This window comes from Oncorhynchus mykiss, chromosome 28 (genome assembly GCF_057628025.1).
Source record: "Oncorhynchus mykiss isolate SJ-2025 chromosome 28, ASM5762802v1, whole genome shotgun sequence".
NCBI classification, from domain to species: Eukaryota; Metazoa; Chordata; class Actinopteri; order Salmoniformes; family Salmonidae; genus Oncorhynchus; species Oncorhynchus mykiss.
The window spans coordinates 2091650-2110058 of NC_143049.1; the positions used below are offsets into that span (position 1 = coordinate 2091650).

The 18409-nt window shown below is 44.4% G+C and overlaps 1 protein-coding gene across 1 annotated transcript; it reads right to left on the minus strand.

The window, feature by feature from the left end:
- Nucleotides 1–6444, minus strand: LOC110508204 (protein shisa-like-2A). The gene is made up of 4 exons (XM_090224747.1): nt 6269–6444; nt 2037–2219; nt 619–755; nt 1–158 (listed from the first exon to the last, which is right to left on the minus strand). Exons 1-4 carry the CDS (start codon nt 6442–6444, stop codon nt 1–3), a joined length of 654 nt encoding a protein of 217 aa, XP_090080873.1.
- Between the last annotated feature and the right edge of the window lie 11965 nt (nt 6445–18409).

The following is an 18409-nucleotide window of genomic DNA, read 5'->3' on the forward strand; positions in this document are numbered from 1 at the left end:
CTATGAAGGGCCCTCCATATTGACGGTGGCCATGAAGCCCCTCTGGAACAGTCTCTCTGGGTTGGGCGGCTGGTTGTCACAGTCCAACTTCCTGCTGAGGAAGTGCATCCTGAAGCCCCGGGCGCCGGTGGGATGGGCTGGAGGGACTGGGGCCCTCACTGGGGTCCAACCCTGGAATAGAGACATACAGGCGCATGCATGGACACACACACACACACACACACACACACACACACACACACACACACACACACACACACACACACACACACACACACACACACACACACACACACACACACACACACACACACACACACACACACACACACACACACACACACACACACACACACACACACACACACACACACACACACACACACACACACACACAGGGCACAACGGTAGTAGATGCCACCAGTTTCTCGTCATCAGACCAGAAGATTCAAACCTGCCAGCCCTTCAATTACTGACCCATTTTGCTAAGCTCAAGGTTCATTATTATAATGACATGTCGCTAGCTAGCCCATCATCATGGTATGTCATTGGCTAGTCTATGATAATGACATGTCGCTATGATAACAAAATGTTGCCACCTCTGGCCAGATATGTTACCTGGTGCTCGTAGCGGCAGGCTATTGTCAAGGCGACTGGGCTTTGTGGCGATGAAGAGGTAGCAGAGAACAAATACGGTGATGAGGAAGGCCAGTAGGACCACCGCTGCTATGGACAGACCTATCAGAGCCCCAACACTGGGGAGGAAGGGAAGGGAGAGAGAGGGAGGGGAGTGGGGGATAGAGAGAGAGTGATTGTGAGACGGGAAATCAAAGGGAGAGAGGGAAAATAGGAAAATAAGAGTGAAAAGGAGTGAGAGCCAGGGAGAGAAAAAATCACTTTCTCTATACCTGACAATGGTACTGTTGGATTTCTATGAGATATTTGCCCCACAGCCACCTTACTCCACATTCATGACCCATATAATGAACAGACCCTATGGGCTCTGGTTACAATAGGGTGCCATTTTGGATGCAGGCTTATTCATATGTGAGCAGCAGCCTTCCTGTAAGGACCTATCCCATTATAAGAAAATATCCCATTATCCCAATGGAATGACTCATCTCATGAATAACAAACAGCCAGGGGCCACAATCATAGCATCACAGGTTGTGCCCTAAATGGCACCCTATCTCTGAAATAGTGCAGTACTTTTGACCAGTACTTTTGACCAGGGCTACTTCAATAGAAGACACTTGAAAAACTTGAATTTCTATGGAGGTATGAATCAGACCAAAATGAAATGAAATAGAATGTTTAGATTGCTTATCAGAAATTGATAAGGTCATTCTCTCATGATAGATGATTCATATTATGATGAAATCTCAAAGCTCATTATTGGGGGAAATCAGTTTCCCATGATTTCAACTTTTTCTATTGATATTTTCACATTTCGTTTTAATTTAGGTATTTATCGCAAGGGTTTCATTCCAATGCCGTCCACGGATCAGAGCGGGATACAATAAGTAGCCTATGTATAGAGACCACCAAAAACTTCTGCAAACCCAAAAGTCCATTGAAATTTGAATATACTATACATCTGTTATCAGTAGCCTAAAAATAACTGTTGTTCTAGTGTAGTAGCCTTTTCCTGCAGTCAATGACCATGGGTGGATCATTATTCATATTTTCATCATTTCACAATAAATCTTATTTAAAAATAATTAAACAGTTTTGCTATATTTCATGTAAACAACGTGTAATATTGGGATGCAAACTCAAACTGGTTAAGATTAATAATTAATATATGTACCTGGCTTAGCCCACTGCAGTAAAATTATATTATTATGTGTGTGCATTGGAGTGGAGTATAAACATGCTTTCTCATCTTGTAGTTTCTTGATATTGCCCCAAAAATATGTGCAAAAGACAACGGAATTCTTAATATCATATTTTACACTCATGTTGTAGTTTCTTGAGAATCCAAAAAGATAGGGGCAAAGCCCACCATCAGAGGCTTGTGAAGATCCCTTACATACCTGAGCCACCACATGTATCCATACTCGTAAGGGAAAAAGCTGTTGGGATCATCACAGCAATACTTGATATCGTTAAATCCGCAGCAGAATGCCGCGCGCGCATCGCCCCCCGCTTTAGGACAGGAAGAACCATTCACAAACACATTATCTGCGCTGTAGTAGCTCGTGCACTCTGCACTCATGCTGGTGGAAAATACACTCTCCGGGAGAAAAGACCGTGAGATAATTTCCTTAGATGTTAACGCAAGGGTTTCCTTCCAATGCCGTCCACATACGTGTCCCCTGCTCTGCTGAAAAGTGTAATGCATTTAGTTCGAGCATGCCAGTGAAATGGGATAAAACTTCGCATTTCATCCTGCCATATAGAATTCTAGAGTCCCCCCACCCCACACCACACCTCCTCCATCTTTCTCTCACCATCACTTAAGAAAAAACGTAACAGAATACACAAACAATATTTCTGAGTGACCTCTATCTAATCCAGATCTTCCTTTGTTGTTAGACACGTGTAGACAACACTTCTGATTATTTAAGTTTCTTAATTGACTGATTTCATTCATTCGAAACGGAATAGAACGTAAGTGACTTATGAAACGTGACTGATGTTCGATCAACCGGAATAAAGTAATTGAAAAAATCTACCTTGGAAAAAACGCTGCTCTCCATTTCATTTGTAGATAAATTATTGCATTGAACATTTCTAAGAAGCACTAAATGCTCACTACCACAAATACGCAATTTGTATTGTCTTGTGCAACGTGCCTGTAGCAAAGTAACATAGCCTATATGACCTTTCCCAAAGAAAAAGTCAAAACCAACTTTCATCATTTGAATATTTTGTTAGTTTGCTATTCAAACAACTAAACTATTACACTAGCCTGTTGTTGAAGTCGAAAAATATTTTTATCCCCCAGTATAGTCAAATAATTGTATTGAGCAGTGTTCAGTCAGTGTATGCTTGTGGAAGACAACATTTTCAAACAAACCAACAACACTTTCTTTCGAAGATGAGATTGGATAGCTTGCTATGTGTGCGAGTTTCGATTTCCTGACCACATTTCATTTCACGGACTGCATATTTTTTTCTAACACACTGAACAACGTTTTTGCATTGGTTTGCTAGTTCCTCATTTAAAATAAACACTTGAACACAACACTGAATTAATAGTCCTAATGTGTTCAAAACTCTAAAAGTAGGAGAACAAACGTTGCTTTACAGATTTCCACCGGAGCTGTCCTCTGTAGTACTGTCCATGGTGCTGATATGTTGAAAATAATAATGGCACTACACACAGTGCCTGCAGCTCACTTTGGGCTGGATATCATTTAGAAACAAACAAGAACCGATAATAAAGTAATAGAGGTTGTTTACAATGCCTTTCTCAAGACCAGTCTCCTTTGTGGAGCTGTCTGTCAGGCTGGACGACCACTACTGATGTGAAGATACTAGAAGGCCTACAGGTTTGATGAAAAGACCCAATACCGAGTTAAACCAGCATATTTTTTCCTGGCTGCTGCTCTGTGGCTGATTGTCATTTAGTCATTCATCACACCTCACTGACCAGCTGAGGTTAGCACCCTGCTTGATAGGTTGATTTGATTTGTCAGTCAAGTGTATGTACACTGAGTAGACCAAACTTTAGGAACACCATCCTAATATGGAGTTCACCTGGTCAGTTTATGTAATGGAAAGAGCAGGTGTCCTTAATGTTTTGTTTACTGAGTGTATGCCTCTGGTAGCTAGACCTCAGAACGCAATCAGATGAAAATCTCACAGGTCAAAATATTGGCCTCAATCTCTTGAGTAAAGTCTGACGACTAATCTAAAAGTAATATGTTCTGTCAGGGGAGGACTGGGACCATAAACCGGATGATTGTTGTCCTCAAGGGCCCCATTATTAGCCAGATAATTGTCATTTTGCACAAAACCCCCAAGTTAGACAGGCCCACTAGGTTAAAATTGGCCTTTTCCAGATGGCCAGTCTGCCCTGCAGACTGCTGTGGGATGCAGCCTCTTTCTCATCAGAATTTCCTTTCTATTCATGTATAGATTTATGGTTGTGTATTGCATTTGTTGACCTGCAGACTGAAGAGTCAAGGCCATTTTCAAGCAATCATTATCCATGGCCCTTTATGGTGATAGTTATTTACTCTGAGTAGTCTGTAACACATCATGTATTTCATGTACACTGTAGTTGTTTGAGACTTTCTTTCATGACTAATCCACTCTATTCGTTTAATTGAGTAAATTAACTCCTTGTTTTATAATGTAATTCTTTGATTGAATATACACTTATAATTGGGTAGGTCTATTGGTAGTTGTTACATACACTACACACATAGCATATGCTTTGGTCCCACCTTGACATCCCTGATCTGCTTGCCTCGATAAATTAATTCTAGAACATTAGTCGCCAGGATTACCTATTTGTATCTAGTCTCTTAATAATTGCAAAACAGTGCAAGTTAGACATGTTCATTGTAGTCATACCTAGTGCTGACGCAAGGCTCGCTACCTTGACTAGATCCTCTAGAGACACCCAGGGACTGTTAAATTTATTCACATAATATTGGAGATATTGATCAATGTTGTTTATTATTATATTCAACATCATTTCTACATAATGGTTGGATCATTTCCATCCAACTACAAGAACAGCCCTTAGCCATGGAATACAAACAGTGTAGCTATTCCAAGGCGAGGCAATCAAACGAGCAAAGCGTCAGTATGGAGACAAAGTAGAGTCGCAATTCAACGGCTCAGACTCGAGATGTATGTGGCAGGGTCTACAGACAATCACGGACAACAAAAGGAAAACCATCCACGTAGAGGACACCAACGTCTTGCTTCTGGACAAGCTAAACACCTTCTTTAGGATAACACAGTGCCACCGGCGCGGCCCGCAACCAACGACTGTGGGCTCTCCTTCTCAGTGGACGATGTGAGCAAAACATTTAAGTGTGTTAACCCTCGCAGGGCTGCTGGTCCAGCATCCCTAGCCGTGTCCTCAGAGCATTGCGCAGAACAGCTGGCTGGTGTGTTTACGGACATATTCAATCTCTCCCTTTCCCAGTCTGCATGCTTCAAGATGGCCACCATTGTTCCTGTACCTAAGAAAGCCAAGGTAACTTAACTAAATGACTATTGCCCCATAGCACTCACTTCTATCATCATGAAGTGCTTTGAGAGACTTGTCAAGTATCATATCACTTCTACCTTACCTGTCATCCTAGACTCACTTCAATTTGCTTACCGCCCCAATAGATCCACAGACGATACAATTACCATCACACTGCACACTGCCCTATCCCATCTGGACAAGAAGAATACCTACGTAAGAATACTGTTCATTGACTATAGCTCAGCATTCAACACCATAGTACCCTCCAAGCTCATCATTAAGCTCGAGGCCCTGGGTCTGAATCCTGCCCTCTGCAACTGGGTCCTGGATATCCTGACAGGCCTCCCCCAGGTGGTGAATGTAGGAAACAACACCTCCACTTTGCTGACCCTCAACACTGGGGCACCACAAGGGTGCGTGCTCAGCCTTCTCCTGTACTCCCTATTCACCCATGACTGCGTGGCCAAGCACGCCTGCAAATCAATCAGCAAGTTTGCAGACGACACAATTGTAGTAGGCTTGATTACCAACAATGACGAGACAGCTTACAGGGAGCAGGTGAGGGTTCTGTGAGTGTGGTGCCAGGAAAATAACCTTTCACTCAACGTCAACAAAACAAAGGAGAATCTCGTGGACTTCAGGAAACAACGGAGGGAGCACCCCACTATCCACAACGACGGGACCGCAGTGGAGAAGGTGGAAAGCTTCAAGTTCCTCAGCGTACACATCACTGACAAACTGAAATGGTCTACCCACACAGAAAGTGTGGTGAAGAAGGTGCAACAGTGCCTCTTCAACCTCAGGAGGCTGAAGAAATTTGGCTTGGCACCTAAAACCATCACAAACTATTACAGATGCACAATTGAGAGCATTGTTAGACATTACTTGTTAGATATTACTGCACTGTCATGAGCTAGAAACACAAGCATTTCACTTCACCTGCAATTACATCTGCTAGACACGTGTATGAGACCAATACAATTTGATTTCATTTGATAAGGTGCTGTGAACCAGAGCAGGTGGTCAGTCCAGTTCAAGTGTTCAGCAATCTGATGGCTTGTAGATAGACAGTCTCTGAGCCTGTTGATATCAGACCTCATGCTCCGATACCGTCTGCCCAATGATAAGTGAGAGGACAGCTCATGGCTGGGGTGTGTGGGGTCCTTGATGATGCTGCGTGCCTTGCGGTCATGGACGGATAAATTCCTGTACCAAGCCATGATGCCTCTGGTCAGGACGCTCTCGATGGTGCAGTGGTAGTATTTGGAGAGGACCCGGTGCGGCATGCCAAATTTCTTCAGCCGCCTTAGGAAGTAGAGATGATGTTGCTTCCTTTTTTTAACCCTTTTTCGCCACAATTTCGTGGTATCCAATTGGTAGTTACAGTCTTGTCTCATCGCTGCAACTCACGTACGGACTTGGGAGAGGCGAAGGTCGAGAGCCGTGCATCCTCCGAAACACAACCCAACCAAGCCGCACTGCTTCTTGACAGAATGCCAACTTAACCCGGAAGTCAACGTGTCAGAGGAAACACTGTACACTTGGCGACTGTGTCAGTGTGCACTGTGCCCAGCCCACCACAGAAGTTGCTAGTGCAACATCCCTGCCGGCCACACCCTCCCCTAACCAGGACGACGCTGGGCCAATTGTGCACTGCCCCATGGGTCTTCTGGTCGCTGCCGGTTCAACAGAGCCTGGACTCGACCCAGAATCCCTAGTGGCACAGCAAGCATCGCAATGCAGTGCCTTAGACCACTGCGCCACTCAACAGGCAGCACTGTTGCACCCTTTGACAAGAGTGGTGGTGTTGTTGGTCCATGACAAGTCCTCAGTTATGTGGATGCAGAGGAACTTAAAACTTGTGACTATCTCTACTACAGTCCCATTGATGTGGATCGGGGCATGTCCCTCCTCTGCTTTCTGAAGTCACAATCAACTCCTTTGTTTTGCTGATGTTGAGGGAGAGGTTGCTGTCATGACACAACAATACCAGTTCACTTACCTTCTCCCTATAGGCTGACTCATCAATGTTGTTTATCAGGCCTTCAAACGTGGTGTTGTCAGCAAACTTGATGATAGAGTTGGTGTCGTGCAAAGCCACGCAGTCGTGGATAAACAGGAAGTAAAGCAGATGACACACCCCTGGGGGGCCCCTGTGTTGCTACTTGTAGGCGGGGAGTAGGAACAGAGAGATGTGATCTGATTAGCCAAAGTGGGGGTGGGGGATGACTTTGTATGCATCGCAGATGTTTGTGTATGCATGGTCAAGCATGGGCGATCCTCTTGTAAGGAAGAATACATGTTGGAGATATTTTGGGAAAATGTTTTAGAAAGTCTTAGTTAAAGTCACCCGTGACAATAAAGACTGATTCCGGGTGAAAAGATTTTTGCTGGCTAATGATCTTTTACAGTTCGCTGAGTGTTCTGTGTTTGCTTGTGGTGGTATGCACACAGTTGTGATAATAACACATGTGAATTCCCTTGGCACATAGTGGGATCGGCATTTTAGCACCCAAAACTCCAGGTCGGGTGAACCGGAGCTTGCAATGTTTTCAACTTCAGTACACCAGGAATTGTTTATAAGAAACATACACACCCCCCCCCCCCCCCGACTCTTACCAGAAGCCACCTTTCGATCCATTCGGAATATGGTTGAATAGCTGAGTTGAGTGTGTGGTAAACACATGCTAAGGAGATCTTTTACGTTTGGTTCTATGAGATAATCTTCATCAGCTAACGTCACCATTTACTTCAGTCCCTTCTGAAAATATTTACACCCTTTTTCCACATTGTGTTGTGTTACAGCCTGAATTTCAAATTGATTACATTGAGATTGTGTGTCACTGGCCTACACACAGTACCCCATAATGTCAAAGTGGAATTATGTTTTTACAAATGTTTACAAATGAATGAAAAATGAAAAGCTGAAATATCTTGAGTTATTAAGTATGCGGGATAGGGCCGATTGAGCGCCATTTCTTCAGCCAGTTAGAGAGGGTCTTGAGGTCCACACCGTTTGGTCAAATTGTCCCATCCATGCATCTGGATACCATCTGTAGTCACCTTAGCCATAATCTCGAAAGAGGACAGATCAGAACAACAATTTAGTTCAGTGCATTTCTGATTCAAGAAATCCGGACAAGCATTGACTGTATGACAAATTATTACTTTTACCAATATTCTTAATACCAATTTCTAAGACAAATGTCAAAAGGAATAACAATACATTCTGTTGAAACAGTTTTTCAAATTGGCTTATCATACTGTCGACCTCATCGCAGAGTCACAGGATCAGGAAATTAGACCGCTAATCCTTTGGGAGTAATCTCGATCATCCAGCAGACCCAATCTGGTGAGATTTGTATTAAAACAAAACAAACAAACAATAATACAATCCTTCATACATCACTCGATACACTTCTATATATCACTTAATGTGTGTAAACTTCAATCCCAAAAACTCAAAGGACTGGTAATTCCCCCATTTTGACACGCGTGACAACGTGATTAATGTGTAAAAAAAACAACAACACTGCAAATCAAATTAGAATTACTACCGTTAATAACTCCATAAAGAAAAAAGTGTACCCATAACTTGATTCAATAATATAAAAATAGACTAGAGACAGGTATATCCTTCTCGTGGTCCCGAATCAGACATAACTATTAATTATAAACTTCTCCGTAATTACAAATGACCTTTAAATCATCATCCAATGACTCTCAGGTTTCCAGTGAGGGTGATCAAACCACACTAGAAAGTCAGGTCAGATGTTAAAGGTGATTCAAACCCTTAAAATAAGTGTTTCCTTTTCTATTAGATTAATTATGTATAAACTGTATAAACTGTCACTATTCATATCCCAGGTTACAGTAAGTTTCTTCAGTACATTTCTTATCAAAATAATTCATGTGTTCAATTAAAACTCAGAAAATAAAAACTTCAGAAAATTCCATGTGTGTGCCCCTTTAAGATACATCTCCTCTAACCCGCGAAAAATTCAATAAAACCACATGAAAAACCCAATAAAACTCACAATAAATCAGACGTGGTATTTAACTTCACTAGGTTAGGGGGAAATATTTTCACCTCTGGATGAAAAGTGCGCCCAAAATAAACTACCTGATACTCAGGCCCAGAAGCTAGGCTATGCACATAATTAGTAGAGTTGGATAGAAAACACTCCAAAGTTTCTAAAACTGTTACAATGATGTCTATGAGTATAACGGAATTGAAATCGCAGGCGAAAACCTGAAGGAAATCCATCCAGGAAGTGCCATTACCTTGAAAAGGCTGTTTTTCCAATGAAAGCCTATCCACCATTTAAAGGGATAGGACCCATATTCCGTTCCCTATGGCTTCCACTAGTTGTGAACAGTCTTTAGACATTGGTTACTGCGCACGACCGAGAGCACGCCTTTCTTGTTTTCTTTTTATATTGACGAAGCTTTTGTCCGGTTGAAATATTATAGATTATTTAGGCTAAAAACAACCTGAGGATTGATTAGAAACATCGTTTGACATGTTTCTACGAACTTTACGGATACTATTTTGAATTTTCGTCTGCCTCTTGTGATCACATTTGAGCCATTGGATTACTGAACAAAACATGCCAACAAAATGGAGGTTTTTGGATATAAAGAGGGACTTTATCGAACAAAACAAACAGTCTTGTGAGTGCAGCCATATGAAGATCATCAAAGTTAAGTGATTAATTTTATTGCTATTTCTGACTTTCGTGACTAATCTACTTGGCTGGTAACTGTACGTAATATTTTGTGTGCTGAGTGCTGTCCTCAGATAATCGCATGGTTTGTTTTCGCTGTAAAGCCTTTTTGAAATCTGATACGGCGGCTGGATTAACAAGAAGTTAAGCTTTATTTTGATATATAACACATATATTTTCAAGACTGTTAACTATTTGAATGGTGTATTTTTGAATTTCGCATTCTGCAATTTCACAGGATGTTGGCCAGGTGGGATGGTATCGTCCCACACCCCCTAGAGAGGTTAAACACTAACAAATATTCATAATGTAACTAAATTTGTCAAAATCAGGTACCTTTATACTTTCTAAAACTGCAGAATTTCACTAATTGCTCTTCCAAGACAACAGTCTCGGAAACATCTCAAATGGAGAGAAATAAACATTTAGTTTAGTTTATAGTTTGCTACATCTTAATCAGTCCATGCAATTCAAATTCAAAATTCTTAATTTCCAACTAATTTACTTTCCTTTGTTACCTTCACTAGTCTACATCTCTATTTCTTTCAACTCGGAAAGCCCTCTACAATCTCTACCATACTCTACCTATGCCTTTTTACTCACGTTACTTTATCAGGTGAACAATGATTTTTTTGTTATTATAGTCAAAACAAACACAATAACTTCTGTTCACACTTATGCCACTTTAATTACTATGTTATTTCTTGTTTTTCTGCTTGTACTTTCCCATATGATGCCTTGTGACCCTGCTCTACCAAATAGTTGACTAATGTGGTGATGTTTGGCATATGATTTTTTTTGTCTTTTTACGGCAGTAACAAATTCGCTACATTTTGTATCAACACAGAACTCTCAAATTTACACCCTTTAGTGATTGTTTAAATGCGTGATATAAAGTTTGACTACATGTTAACATAATTCGTGCTCTCGCCCATATATACTGCCAATTTTAATATGTTACCTAATATCCACTGTCCTTGATTCTTAGAAGGATTATTCAACCCCAAAATCGTCCAAGAAGCAGGGTTGATCCAAGCTCTCTGATCTCACAAAGGCAGTAAAGCACCCAAGCTAACTGGCTAAAGTTAGCCAGCTTGCTAGCTACTTTCAGACATAAATAAGAGAACACATCCTCACTCTGACCCTTCTACTCACCCTAGCAGAGCTGGTTAGAATTTTGTCATGTTATTCAAAGTGTTTCTGACTAACTGTGCTGCTGGCAATAATTGAATTGCGTTCTTTTCCCTGACATTTACTGGCACCGGCCATATTCAATGGGTGTTGAGTGTTCATAAATTCATCAGTTATTCTGCGCTCTGGTACATTCAGACGAGTGCCCTGAAATCCAAACAAATAACCAGAGCAAATTTACAAAGCATCCATTGAGAATGTACAACGACTATATAATTTAGCTAAGCTGAGAGTGATGTTAATAATCAAGTCAACAAATGTTGGGTAGTTGGATAGCATATAGTTAATATACTAGCAAGTTTGATGCAATGATGTGCTATTCATAAGGATAGCGTCAGCCAACATAACATACAACACAACTTTATTTGAAAAGTCATTACTTTATAACATTGCTCAACATTTTCTTAACATTTGTCATAATTAGTTAAAGCAATGAATTTGTATCTTAAAATTAAACAATTACAGGTGCACCTTACTATCTTATACTGTATCATTGTAATGCATTATCTAATATTTCTATAGTGCATTTCTCAGTCCACACAGGGCTGTAGCCCACACAGAACTTGTTGCTTTAAAGTCTTAACTACACAGATTCTAGTTTCCAAAGCTTCGAAGTCTTAACTAGTTCACACAGATTCTAGTTTCATCCAGTTCACACAGATTCTAGTTTTCATCCAGTTCACACAGATTCTGGATGTTAATGTCAGATGGCAGCTCCCTCAGAACTAAATTTTCTCAACATAAATGTATAATTGATTTCAAGAAATGCCAGTGTCACTCTATTTATCTGTCTCTGTTTGGAACACCGTAACCACCCGTCTGACACCCTCCTTCAGATCTTAGACAGGGCCCTGGCTTCTCCTTCAGTGGTTTCCTTGAGGCAATTGGTGTGGCCCTGTGCACGGTTAAACCCAGGTCCTCAGGAGCAGTCAGCAGATGCGGTTTGGTGTCCCATCTGGGTCGCCAAATATTGTTGTGGAATATTCTTATCAAGTAAGAGAGACACTTTGTCATTTCTTCAAACAATCATCTTTATTTAATATGGATTTAATTACTGCAATAGTGAGGCTGCTCGTTGGACGGAGAGTCTAACCTTTATAGAAAATTGTGGTTCTTATATACTGTAGCGGACACTAAAAATAATGACTGGTTCCACCCCTTCTATGCAGATGGGGGGGCATCACAAGCCATTTTGTGTTCATATTGTGGTTATCTGCACCTGGTGTTTTAACCCCCACCCGGCTTAGTCTCCCAGATGCTAGGATGATTTTGAGACAATGAGACAAAGGGATTGTTCTACCTGTTACTGTAATTTAAATATACCAATGTGTTTTCATTAATTGAATTCCCTTAATCTATTTTATGAGAATTTGTAAGATTCTTGTTTGCATAAAATAGACAGAGACCAGTCTTATCAATAATAGGTAACAGAATGTATTCTCGGAGCGCGCTGCCACGTTACCACAAGCAACAGTTTATATACAATAACATGACGTCATTTGTAAAAATGTATCTCCTCCTCTGTACCGAGACAAAGGGAACTTTAAAAGTTCATTCTGAGTTCATTCTGACCCCCTAGCACATACACAGGACACACAACACAACTGAATTAACTTTTGACTCCTCACCATTATAGATCACCACTTAGCTGACAGTTCTAATTAACAGAAAACCTGGGAATGCACTCACTGCCTTATCTAAAACACCCCAGAGCTCAGTTTCGTCGGTTCAACCATAGGTTAACTACCTTATCTGTTTACTTAATCTACAAACCATTCCTATCTTCCTAGTTGGAATGGTGTTCATTAACTTTAATTACTCCTTGTCCGTGTCACACAATCCCTTCTTATGAACTCATATTGTTAATCAGATATAATAAAACAGAGTATAAGTTTACTTAGTTACAGTTTCATTTAAAATAAGACTATTGTTGTCATGTACTGTCATGTTGTGTCTTGTCTCTGTCCTTTCCCTTCACCCTGTCTCCCTCTGCTGGTCGTTGTTAGGTTACCTTTTCTCCTCCTCTTTCCCCCAGCTGTGCCTTGTCTCCTCCTAACTACCCATTCACCCCGTTTCCCACCTGTTCCCTTTTTCCCTCTGATTAGGTCCCTATATCTCTCTCTGTTTTTGTTCCTGTCCTTGTCGGATTCTTGTTTGTTGTGTTTCATGCCTGAACCAGACTGTCGTCATGTTTGCTGTAACCTTGTCTTGTCCTGTCGGAATCTGCCGGTCCGTCTGAGCCTACCTATGTTTGGTAATTAAAGAAGCTCTGTCTAAGTTAATTCGCTTTTGGGTCCTCATTCACGCACCGTAACAGAAGAATCCGACCAACAGAAGAATCCGACCAAGAATGGACCCAGCGACTTCGGATCCTCTCCACTCAGCCGTCGGGATCCAGGGAGCGATGCTAGGCAGACACGAGCAGGAAGTGTCTGCTGCTCGACATGCCGTTGAGACCCTGGCCACCCAAGTCTCCAACCTCACAGAACAGGTTCACCATCTCCGCCTCGATCCACCGGCAACTTCCAGGGCTTTCGAATCTCCGGAGCCCAGAATCAATAACCCGCCGTGTTACTCTGGGGAGCCCACTGAATGCCGCTCGTTCCTCACCCAGTGTGATATTGTGTTTTCTCTCCAGCCCAACACTTACTCCAGGAGCACTGCTCGTGTCGCCTACGTCATATCTCTCCTTATTGGACGGGCTCGTGAGTGGGGCACGGCAATCTGGGAGGCAAGGGCTGAGTGTACTAACCAGTATCAGGACTTTAAGGAGGAGATGATACGGGTTTTTGATCGATCTGTTTTTGGGGAGGAGGCTTCCAGGGCCCTGTCTTCCCTATGTCAAGGCAATCGATCCATAACAGACTACTCTATTGAGTTTCGCACTCTTGCTGTCTCCAGTGGCTGGAACGAGCCGGCCTTGCTCGCTCGTCTTCTGGAGGGTCTCCGCGCAGAGGTAAAGGATGAGATTCTCTCCCGGGAGGTTCCTTCCAGCGTGGATTCCTTGATTGAACTCGCTATTCGCATTGAGCGACGGGTTGATCTTCGTCACCGAGCTCGTGGAAAGGAGCTCGCGCTCTCCGTCGCCCCCCTCTCCGCATCACTACCATCTTCCTCTGCCGGCTCGGGTGCTGAGCCCATGCAGCTGGGAGGTATCCGCATCTCGACTAAGGAGAGGGAACGGAGAATCACCAACCGCCTCTGTCTCTATTGCGGTTCCGCTGGTCATTTTGTCACTTCATGTCCAGTAAAAGGCCAGAGCTCGTCAGTAAGCGGAGGGCTACTGGTGAGCGCTACTACTCCTGTCTCTCCTTCAAGATCCTGCACTACCTTGTCGGTCCATCTACGCTGGACCGGTTCGTCAGCTTCCTGCAGTGCCTTAATAGACTCTGGGGCGGAGGGCTGTTTTATGGACGAGACCTGGGCTCGGGAACATGACATTCCTCTCAGACAGTTAAAGGAGCCCACGGCCTTGTTCGCCCTGGATGGTAGTCCTCTCCCCAGGATTCAGCGTGAGACGCTACCTTTAACCCTCACTGTTTCTGGTAATCATAGTGAAACCATTTCTTTTTTAATTTTTCGTTCACCTTTTACACCTGTTGTTTTGGGCCATCCCTGGCTAGTTTGTCATAATCCTTCCATTAATTGGTCTAGTAATTCTATCCTCTCCTGGAACGTCTCTTGTCATGTGAAATGTTTAATGTCTGCTATCCCTCCTGTTTCCTCTGTCTCTTCTTCACAGGAGGAGCCTGGTGATTTGACAGGGGTGCCGGAGGAATATCACGATCTGCGCACGGTGTTCAGTCGGTCCAGGGCCACCTCTCTTCCTCCACACCGGTCGTATGATTGTAGTATTGATCTCCTTCCGGGAACCACCCCCCCCCCGGGGTAGACTATACTCTCTGTCGGCTCCCAAACGTAAGGCTCTCGAAGATTATTTGTCTGTAGCTCTTGACGCCGGTACCATAGTCCCCTCCTCCTCTCCCGCCGGAGCGGGGGTTTTTTTTGTCAAGAAGAAGGACGGGTCTCTGCGCCCCTGCATAGATTATCGAGGGCTGAATGACATAACAGTGAAGAATCGTTATCCGCTTCCTCTTATGTCTTCAGCCTTCGAGATCCTGCAGGGAGCCAGGTTTTTCACTAAGTTGGACCTTCGTAACGCTTACCATCTCGTGCGCATCAGGGAGGGGGACGAGTGGAAGACGGCGTTTAACACTCCGTTAGGGCACTTTGAATACCGGGTTCTTCCTTTCGGCCTCGCTAACGCTCCAGCTGTCTTTCAGGCATTAGTCAATGATGTCCTGAGAGACATGCTGAACATCTTTGTTTTCGTTTACCTTGACGATATCCTGATTTTTTCACCGTCACTCCAGATTCATGTTCAGCACGTTCGACGTGTCCTCCAGCGCCTTTTAGAGAATTGTCTTTTTGTGAAGGCTGAGAAGTGCACTTTTCATGCCTCCTCCGTCACATTTCTCGGTTCTGTTATTTCCGCTGAAGGCATTAAGATGGATCCCGCTAAGGTCCAAGCTGTCATTGATTGGCCCGTCCCTAAGTCACGCGTCGAGCTGCAGCGCTTTCTCGGCTTCGCGAACTTCTATCGTCGTTTCATCCGTAATTTCGGTCAGGTGGCAGCTCCTCTCACAGCCCTTACTTCTGTCAAGACGTGCTTTAAGTGGTCCGTTTCCGCCCAGGGAGCTTTTGATCTCCTCAAGAATCGTTTTACATCCGCTCCTATCCTTGTTACACCTGACGTCTCTAGACAGTTCGTTGTCGAGGTTGACGCGTCAGAGGTGGGCGTGGGAGCCATTCTTTCTCAGCGCTCCCTCTCTGACGACAAGGTCCACCCATGCGCGTATTTTTCTCATCGCCTGTCGCCGTCGGAACGTAACTATGATGTGGGTAACCGCGAACTGCTCGCCATCCGGTTAGCCCTAGGCGAATGGCGACAGTGGTTGGAGGGGGCGACCGTTCCTTTTGTCGTTTGGACTGACCATAGGAACCTTGAGTACATCCGTTCTGCCAAACGACTTAATGCGCGTCAGGCGCTGTTTTTCGCTCGTTTCGAGTTCGTGATTTCTTATCGTCCGGGCTCTAAGAACACCAAGCCTGATGCTTTGTCTCGTCTCTTCAGTTCTTCAGTAGCCTCCACTGACCCCGAGGGGATTCTCCCTGAGGGGCGTGTTGTCGGGTTGACTGTCTGGGGAATTGAGAGGCAGGTAAAACAAGCGCTCACTCACACTCCGTCGCCGCGCGCTTGTCCTAGGAACCTTCTTTTCGTTCCCGTTCCTACTCGTCTGGCCGTTCTTCAGTGGGCTCACTCTGCCAAGTTAGCCGGCCACCCTGGCGTTCGGGGTACGCTTGCTTCCATTCGCCAGCGTTTTTGGTGGCCCACCCGGGAGCATGACACGCGTCGTTTCGTGGCTGCTTGTTCGGTCTGCGCGCAGACTAAGTCCGGTAACTCTCCTCCTGCCGGCCGTCTCAGGCCGCTTCCTATTCCCTCTCGACCGTGGTCTCACATCGCCTTAGATTTTGTCACCGGACTGCCTTCGTCAGCGGGGAAGACTGTTATTCTTACGGTTGTCGATAGGTTCTCTAAGGCGGCTCATTTCATTCCCCTTGCTAAGCTTCCTTCTGCTAAAGAGACGGCACAAATCATCATCGAGAATGTTTTCAGAATTCATGGCCTTCCGTCAGACGTCGTTTCGGACAGAGGTCCGCAATTCACGTCTCAATTTTGGAGGGAGTTTTGCCGTTTGATTGGGGCTTCCGTCAGTCTCTCTTCCGGCTTTCACCCCCAGTCTAACGGTCAAGCAGAACGGGCCAATCAGACTATTGGTCGCATCTTACGCAGTCTTTCTTTTCGTAACCCTGCGTCTTGGTCAGAACAGCTCCCCTGGGCAGAATACGCCCACAACTCGCTTCCTTCGTCTGCGACCGGGCTATCTCCTTTTCAGAGTAGCCTCGGGTACCAGCCTCCGCTGTTCTCATCTCAGTTCGCCGAGTCCAGCGTCCCCTCCGCTCAGGCTTTTGTCCAACGTTGCGAGCGCACCTGGAAGAGGGTCAGGTCTGCACTTTGCCGTTATAGGACGCAGACTGTGAGGGCTGCTAATAAGCGTAGAACTAAGAGTCCTAGATATTGTCGCGGTCAGAGAGTTTGGCTCTCCACTCAGAACCTTCCCCTTAAAACGGCTTCTCGCAAGTTGACCCCGCGGTTCATTGGTCCGTTCCGTATTTCTCGGGTCATTAATCCTGTCGCAGTTCGACTTCTTCTTCCGCGATACCTTCGTCGCGTCCACCCGGTCTTCCATGTCTCCTGCATCAAGCCCGTCCTTCGCGCCCCCGCTCGTCTTCCCCCCCCCCCCCCCCATCCTTGTCGAGGGCGCACCCATCTACAGGGTCCGTAGAATTTTGGACATGCGTCCTCGGGGCCGTGGTCACCAGTACCTCGTAGATTGGGAGGGGTACGGTCCTGAGGAGAGGAGTTGGGTTCCCTCTCGGGACGTGCTGGACCGTGCGCTGATCGAGGATTTCCTCCGTTGCCGCCAGGTTTCCTCCTCGAGTGCGCCAGGAGGCGCTCGGTGAGTGGGGGGGTACTGTCATGTACTGTCATGTTGTGTCTTGTCTCTGTCCTTTCCCTTCACCCTGTCTCCCTCTGCTGGTCGTTGTTAGGTTACCTTTTCTCCTCCTCTTTCCCCCAGCTGTGCCTTGTCTCCTCCTAACTACCCATTCACCCCGTTTCCCACCTGTTCCCTTTTTCCCTCTGATTAGGTCCCTATATCTCTCTCTGTTTTTGTTCCTGTCCTTGTCGGATTCTTGTTTGTTGTGTTTCATGCCTGAACCAGACTGTCGTCATGTTTGCTGTAACCTTGTCTTGTCCTGTCGGAATCTGCCGGTCCGTCTGAGCCTACCTATGTTTGGTAATTAAAGAAGCTCTGTCTAAGTTAATTCGCTTTTGGGTCCTCATTCACGCACCGTAACAATTGTTCAGTCATTGAATCATAATTTTCCTAACACTACCCCTAAACTCTCTCTAGTTAAACCCATTCTTGAACATACACCCAGATTAGCTGCAGGGAGCTAGAGTGGATACCATAAAAACACAGCACTGGTAGAACAGAAATGTCTTACTATTTGTTAAGTATTAATTGTTAAATATCAAACAAATCAGGTAAATACGTAATTTTTCTCTCAAAGTCCCAACTCTGGATCCACGAGAGCAGAGAAACAGTCATGTGATCTTTTGCCACCTGGGACAGGTGTGAGTATCTCATCTTCATCAGTTTCTGCTAGACCCTTTTTAGTGTCGATCACACTAGCTGGCTGTCCCTCG